We start from the raw sequence: 7,799 nt of genomic DNA, 5'->3' as shown, positions 1-7,799 counted from the left end.
AAGCGTGTAACGTAGGAGTAATATCTAATTATCACAACATAATCTCAAATATGCATGTTATTGTAACTTGTAAGATTATATCTAAGAATGAAATATGTACTATTTTTTTTTAGTTAATTAGATTGAATCTCACAACTCAATCCTAAATGGATGATCATGTGATAATTAGTAGTAGTCATCATCTCTAATTAAAATAATCTCACAATGAAATCTTAAACTACATCTCATGATTATTTTGTCTAACAAACTGAACAACCGCTACATATATGGAATTATCCCATGACAGTGATCACAACACAAATGTTATGCCCCCACAGATTTACAAGCATAAAAAGTAAAGAAAAAAAGAGAAAAATACAAGAATGACAGTTCCAAAAGCTGCAATATCACTACAAGAACATTGTATCGACCTACCTTCAACTTTAAGATGAGACTGGAAATCTTCACTCAGATTGACTGCAATGGTGGAAGAAAAGCAGAATCCTCTTTCGCTATGCACAAACTCGTTTTACATCATGCCCACTGGTTTCTGCATGACGCGATATGATCCCCTGTTCTGTGGTTCATAATACAACTAAGGATGCTTCAGCAGCTAAGGATTACTCAGTGTGATGCAATGGACGAACGTGACGTAACCTCATGATGAAGTTCAGCATCGTTATGACACGATGATCCCTTGTTCTTTGTGGTTGATGACTAGCAAAACCATTAGCAGATCTGGAATTTCAGGTGAAAATTTGGGAGTGAAAAGGTTTATGTCACGTTCTTCCCCACAAAATTCACGAGTTCTTCCTTTGCTGCCTCCATTATTGCCCTGAACTCCACATTTGCATATCGTCCCCTGAAATTCAATCAGTTACACCTTGCTAGTTTAAAGGGAACAGTAAACTATAACCATGTAAAAACATTCTCATTTCCCTAAAATTACCAGAAATGAGTTCTTGACCAAGTAGCAGAAGGAAAGGCTGGACTGCCAAGTCCATGAAAAATCCTTGCAATCGCTCTGGGTGTGAATTTTGCCTGTGCGTTGCTTTGGAGAAAAACCTAATGCATTATTAGAAAATCAAAGATTAAGTATCACCTGATAAACTTCTTTTCCAGCAGCTGTGAAAATATAAGGTTTGGAATTTTACCTTTGTATCTGCTCGCAAAAATCTACTGCAAAATGGAAGCACATTTGTATTAGTTTATTGGTATTAGAATGCTCAACGACATATTTTCCAACTAGAAGCATGATTACTTACATGATGCATATAAGGAATAAAAGATTATGCTTATTCCAGGTTTATCATGATCAATAACTTGGCATTTAGTTTCATACACTAATCTATCTAGTTAGACTTACTTGATTTGATAACTTTAGGCAGTTATATATGTACAGCTCCAAGCAAAAAAATTTAACATTCTTAAATTATGTGCTGGATTTCAGAAAATTTGTACTCAACCTGTTTTGATCCATCTGAATATGTGTATCAGCATCACAGTCCCCACTGAAGTACTCCTGAATCTTCCTTTGCAAACAAGGTGTATGTTCGTCATTGTTGCAACCGAGAGCTTTGTCACAAACTTTTGCGGCAAAGACTGAAGCATTATACACCATGTCTAGCTTCCGTACCTATGTTGAGCCAAGTGCATGTGAAAATTGGATTGCAATTTAGTAGCGTAGGTATAAACTAGTAAGCATTGGAAAACAAATACAATGATCTCTTTACAAATATATATTGGCAATAATTATTCTCTCACCAAAAGATTGGCCAAAAAGATCTCAATATATTCTCAGAAGCACTATATAACTAGAGAAAACAAATAAGGATCTTATGATTCTTTTGACTAATTCTTAACACAGAAAAGGAGACTTGTGATTTCATCTGCAGGTTAAGACATTCTATAACAAATAAATTAAAAGCAACATAATGTTATTCCATAATTTAGATAGTAGGTAAATGACAGGCATATTTCCATTTCAATAAACCAGTTAATGAATACAAATTAGCAAGTGAATAGCAACAAGAAAGCACAAACCAACTAATAACATGGAAAGAAACTCAATCACCTTACAAGTTTCAACCTCCCCAAGCCACTTAGTTAGCTGAGCTGCCAAAGAGCAAATATCGTTTGGTACCCCCAAAATTTTATAACAAAATGCTTGATCCTTCAATTCATATGTTATTTCCCTCTTCATCTGGTCAAGAAATGGAAATCCTATCATATTAAGTCTACAAGCACATCACAAAATGTGCAACAAAATCCTCAGGCCATTAATAACTGAAACTTATATAAGAATTTTATAGTACAACTTAAATAATACTAACCTTTAGATTCTGCAAGTGATTTAACAGCTCAGAAGCTTGCATTCTAATGTTATTTGCAACAGAAGGAATGTTAAACACATACTGCCCATCTTTCATCTCAGACCTGTGTAATAAGGTGCGCATATAATATAACTAAGTGAAAAGAACTTGGAAAACATAATTGCTCCAGTTGGCAGTTTAAGCCATATATTAGTTCTCACTTTTTTAAAATTGCAGCAACTGCAACATCTCTAGCTGCAAGTACTGGTGGTGGAGTCTGCAATTGAAGAAGGATGATGATTCAAGCTAAACTAAACTAGAGCAAAGATAGGCAGATAATATATGCTTGTTATTGTGAATACCTTTTGTATCTAGAATTTCCTTATTTATCCTTGTTATTGTAGGAATAGATTTAAATTTTAAGCTAGTAGTAACCCTAGCTTTCTACTCCTTATATATAGGAGGTTCCCTAGCTGTTAATGTACAATTTATTCTTTTCTCCTATATGTGTCCAGTTATCTGCTATGTTCTTATGCTTTTATGTTATTCTTAGGATCTCAAAAAATTATGTTCTTGCTAGGAACGAAACTAGTTGATACTCTATAGATACTATCCGAGCATTTGGGATGATACTGGAGACTTCTTGGAGGACAAAGCTAAGTACAGAACTTGTTGGGAAAATTATCTACTTGACAGTAACAAAGGCCTGCCATCTCTTTCTTGTTGGTTTGATCAGCCATTTTTTATGGATAAGCCTGGGCAGGTTCACTGGGGTGCTGTTGTTCTAGTCATGGATAACGCATATAATAGGGAGGAAACTTAGTAGCTTGGTGAAGTAAGAAACAACACACAATTGCTAGATCTTCTGTCGAGGTTGAGAACCTTGACCTAACCAAGTAGCTATCTATATTGCAAATAACCCAGTGTTTCATGAGAGGGCAAAAAAATTAAGGTTGACTGACATTTTATTTATGAGTGTATAAGCGGCCAGATCATTGCTACTCCATTCACTTCTTCATCCAAATAAATTGTTGATATCATCAGTAAACCGTTGGAAGGGAAATGCTATCAGATCTTTGTACTGGACATGGTTGCTATCCTCCAGCTTGAGGGGAATATTGTATAATATCTTTTGTATCTAGGCTTTCTTTACTTATCAGCTGTAATTGAGGAATAGCTTTAACCTAATAGTAATCCTAGCTTTCTACTCTCTATATATATAGGAATCTCTCTAGCTGTGAATGCACACTTTATTATTTTCTCCTTTCTGTCTACACTTTACAGCTTCACATTTGCATTTGATGAACTGAACAAGAAAATTAGTTGGGATGTAGATAAATTCTATGGGTGATTCTAACAAGAAGAGATAACAACATGGGATAATTATATAAGACTTGAGAGCATAACCACATGATCCGCTTGTGTGTAATTGCTTTTCGGAAAAGGTTAGGCTACACACCTGGTGGAAATTTAAGACACAAGTTACATTTATTTGCGGAAACAATTTCACATAACGTACTTCACCCAACTCCAACTGCGTCAGAATGGTTAAAATTACCTATAAACAAGGAAAAGGTTAATGGTAATCATCCTAATATTGAGCCAAATAAGAGTGGTAGAATCAGTTTTGAAATCATTTTTTAACTTCCAAACTCAGGGATTGTATCACTGGAACTTATCACAAATTCACATATTAGCAAATAGCAATATCAACTTGTTCACTAAAGCCATAGAAAATTTCCAAGGATCAGGAAAATTAGCTTTTATTTAAATACTACTCCTACTCAATACTGCAGATGTAGACAGGGATTTGAGAGGAAGAATAGACAGACTTGTAGCAAAAACAGCTATATGAATGACCTCTTCTTTCATGTCAAATTTACGACATGCTGATTCTTTGACTATCGAACACGTTTCTTCCCCAGAAGGTGTGTCACTTGTGAAAATTTGACAGAGTAACTTGTTGACAGTATATTCATCTACACCATCACTGATCATTGAGTAATAGAACATATGTTAGTAAATCTAGACAAGAAACTATAGAAAAGGGAGGAACTGACCTCAAAATGGTCTAGTCAATTAATTACCTGTACATTAAACTACGAAGTTTGATATATGTGGCATCATCAAAGAGAAGGTGACAATAAGATAATCTACCATCACGCCCAGCACGACCAATTTCCTAACACAATAATGTGATTTTACTTCTAGCAGCTTGACAACATATTCATCTTTCAACTAAACTAGTTGGGGAAGACTATCAGTGTTTACAAGATATAAATGTGAATAGTTTACCTGAACATACTCTTCCAAGCTTTCAGGTAAACTATAATGAATCACCTGAGGTAGGACAATTAGAGAGTTGGTAAAATAACCATAAGTGTGGCCATAATGTAAAATGTGCCAAGAGGAACTATCTCCATCCACGCATAAGTCACTACAGATTGTTGAAGATAAGCTTTTACCAATATGCAAGGATTTCTTATTTATTGCAAAATAAATTCTCAAGCTGCGCTCTATATTTCAAGTTTCTCATTAAGTGTAAGGGATTAAATATTATAGTATTGAACAGAGATTTTTAACAGAGATATTTGAAAGAAACTAAACCAGAATGACCATAAAGATCACAATGGTTCAATGTCACTAGAGTCATGACTTTTGACTTCACGTGAAGTAGAACCAAATGTAAGGAAAAAAAATGATAGAACATTCTCTTACAGCTCCAACATCACTTTTATCAAGTCCCATCCCGAATGCTACAGTTGCAACAACCTTCCATAAACAGAAACATACAAGTTAATAGACCTAAACAGATTGTATAAAATAGTATGAAACCTAGACACCCTAAAAGACCAAGCTAGTAAAGAATAATCAAACTTCTTACCACTTTAATCTTGTTTGAACAGAACAAATCCTGTACACGACTCCTATCTTTTGCAGGAATACCACTATGGTAACTCTGAACATAAAAATAATAATTCATTTGAACAAAAATATTAATTAAGAACAATGTCCAGAAGCAGCTTGATCTTTCAACCAAATGAAGCCTACAAATAAAACACTAACCCTTGCTGAGATATTGTTATCACAAAGATACTTGCTTATCATGTCAGTTTCAGACTGCAGACAAAAATTGAGCAAAAGGAGTTACATGAAGGCCAATAAGTACAATTTGTAATAATATATGTCTACTGAAGTTTCGGTTACATTTAGTATTGAGAGTGTGAACTCATGGCTATACATAAAATATTAAAGGAAAAATATACCTGGAATTTGCAGTAAACAATGGTGCTTTTAATATTTGAAAAAGGAGAAGATTTAAGCAGCGCCATCAAATCTTTCATCCTGCAAAGTGGTTGAATTATGTTGATACTACATTCAAAGCTAACATTAAGTTTCCCGAATCAGACATTGGTTTAGCTAGAGTGTGCATGCACAGACCTATTCCCACTTGTAGAAACTGACAGATGCAGATTTTCCCTCAACTTGGTAGACTGGATAAGGTTTGTAGGGGGAATCTCTAAAGCATGCATCACATCACACAAGGTTTTATTTGTTGCAGTTGCAGTCATTGCAAGAATGCATCCAGCACTAAGCTTACCACGCAGCAAAGAGGCTCTAAGCCTCATATATGAAGGTCGAAAGTTGTGTGACCTGCAAAAATATATCAAGTATTTAAAGTATTCTACTACCAATGAGTTAGAAAAGGGAACCAAGCAAGATTAGAAAAGGTAATGTGTGAGTGCAAAAGAGAAAATACGCAAATGTGCACTCACCACTCTGAAACACAATGGGCCTCATCAACAACAACAGTAGATAACACCGAAGAGCCATAAAAGATGGAAATAAAATCCGCATTTAAAAACCTCTCTGGCGAAACAAAAAGGACCTACAACATGAGTAAAACAGAAGTAGAAAGTATCATCTTGTTGAAATACGACTCAAATTTGTTGACAAAATGTTGATTATAGTATTGAGTTTTGACTGCAGATGTTCATTTACGCAAATTAATTCCAAATTTAGAGCATTGGTGATAGTGTGCAGAGAGCTTGAGTGGGCTCAGAGGCTACCAAAGGCATAAATGAACCTTAATAGAACCTTCTTGCAGCAACCGGAGTGTTTCTGAAGCCTCTTCCATTGTCTAAACAACAACCAAGATAGATATAAAAATCAAATAATTGGTAATACAAATGCAAAGGACATAGTTATAACACAGAGACAGAAGCAACCTGACTGCTGCACAAGAGGCCACCTCGAATCACTGGAGGCAGATGCTTAAGCTGATCAATCATCAAAGCTACTAAAGGGCTGACCACAAGTGTGATCCCTGGCAACGCCAATGCCGGTAACTGGTAACACAAGGACTTGCCTGCGCCAGTCGGCAAGACCAGCATAGTGGACTTCCCAGAAAGTACCATCTTTATAGCCTCTAACTGGCCATCCCTAAATGAGTCATAACCATGTGTCAGCTTCAACAGCTTCAGCAGATTCTCATCCGATGCCTCGTCTCTCACCCTCATCACAGCCTCTTCAATTGATCCAGCATCAACACTCAACGTTTTCTGCCCCATTCCAATATCCACCACCAATCCCTCTTCATCAAAAACACAATTTTCTTCTCCTCCTCCTCCTCTACCTTTCTCACTTCCCTTGCTTCGTCTAAAATTTTTCCGATACTTACTGGATGAAGAAGAACTAAAACCAGTCCTCTTATTCTTAAACTTGAACTTTTTCCTGCCATAGCCGTTGATATTAAGCTTCACAAAATTCCCTTCACTGCCACATTTAACCTTTTTGTCTATAACAGTATCAGAACTACTACCTCCAATCACACCAAGATTTTTCCGCATTCTTTTCACCATCGAATCCTCCCCAATGACCTCCTTTTTTACTGCCTCTACGGGAGTAGCACTTTCAACCGAAGTCCTACTTTTCATCTCAATTGCATTATCGGCCTCAAAGTTGAGATTCTTATCCCGAGCTTTCAAGAAAGACGCAAACTTGGAAGCACAGTGGCCACCATGAAGGAGTCCATCAGAGGCACCCTTGCCATTTTGTAGGTTGCCTTTCTTAATTTGGAATGGCAGATTGGAGAGGAGAGGAGTGATTGGCGGGCTGGATCGTGGAGGATCCGGTTCCGGGACCGCCTGTGGAAGTGGGTTTGATTTTTTCCTGGAGATTACGGGCTGAAGAAATGTTCTTGCAGTGGTTGAGGTGGAGATAGAGGTTTTGGTTCTTGATTTGGAAGAGGAGAGAAGAGCAGCGCGGCGTGACGCTGACCGCGTAGGGGCCGGAGCACGTGGTGGAGAATTAGGCGGTGTGGCGGAGATGTGAGAGGCACCGGAGTCTGAATCGGACTCCATGGCCGACAACACTGCAGTGTGGGCAACATGATTTTCCCGCCGATTTTGTAAGGGGCTGCTCTAGCTATAAGGGTATTTTTGTCAATATGAGCGCACTTGGGTCAAACCCGATCCGAACTCGCTCGACCCGGACTATTTTTTTTAT

The 7,799-nt window shown here is 37.0% G+C and overlaps 1 protein-coding gene across 3 annotated transcripts; it reads right to left on the bottom strand.

The window, feature by feature from the left end:
- Nucleotides 1–207: 207 nt before the first annotated feature.
- LOC121794534 (ATP-dependent DNA helicase Q-like 5) lies at nt 208–7,656 on the bottom strand. 3 transcript variants are annotated; one of them, XM_042192734.1, is made up of 20 exons: nt 6,521–7,656; nt 6,379–6,432; nt 6,068–6,180; nt 5,893–5,945; nt 5,733–5,811; nt 5,558–5,636; nt 5,358–5,411; nt 5,176–5,250; nt 5,010–5,063; nt 4,587–4,631; nt 4,379–4,473; nt 4,152–4,281; nt 3,751–3,849; nt 2,513–2,568; nt 2,313–2,415; nt 2,054–2,182; nt 1,446–1,615; nt 1,134–1,158; nt 929–1,044; nt 208–841 (listed from the first exon to the last, which is right to left on the bottom strand). In XM_042192734.1, exons 1-20 carry the CDS (start codon nt 7,652–7,654, stop codon nt 754–756), a joined length of 2,751 nt encoding a protein of 916 aa, XP_042048668.1. In that variant the 5' UTR covers nt 7,655–7,656; the 3' UTR covers nt 208–753. The 3 variants fall into 3 exon arrangements, with proteins under 3 accessions (XP_042048668.1, XP_042048667.1, XP_042048669.1); XM_042192733.1 differs by having other exon boundaries at nt 5,733–5,945; XM_042192735.1 differs by lacking the exon at nt 3,751–3,849 and having other exon boundaries at nt 5,733–5,945.
- Nucleotides 7,657–7,799: the final 143 nt, after the last annotated feature.

This window comes from Salvia splendens, chromosome 3, assembly GCF_004379255.2.
Source record: "Salvia splendens isolate huo1 chromosome 3, SspV2, whole genome shotgun sequence".
NCBI classification, from domain to species: Eukaryota; Viridiplantae; Streptophyta; class Magnoliopsida; order Lamiales; family Lamiaceae; genus Salvia; species Salvia splendens.
Note: the sequence above shows the minus strand (reverse complement) of the source record. Positions and strands in the feature narration are given on the sequence as shown.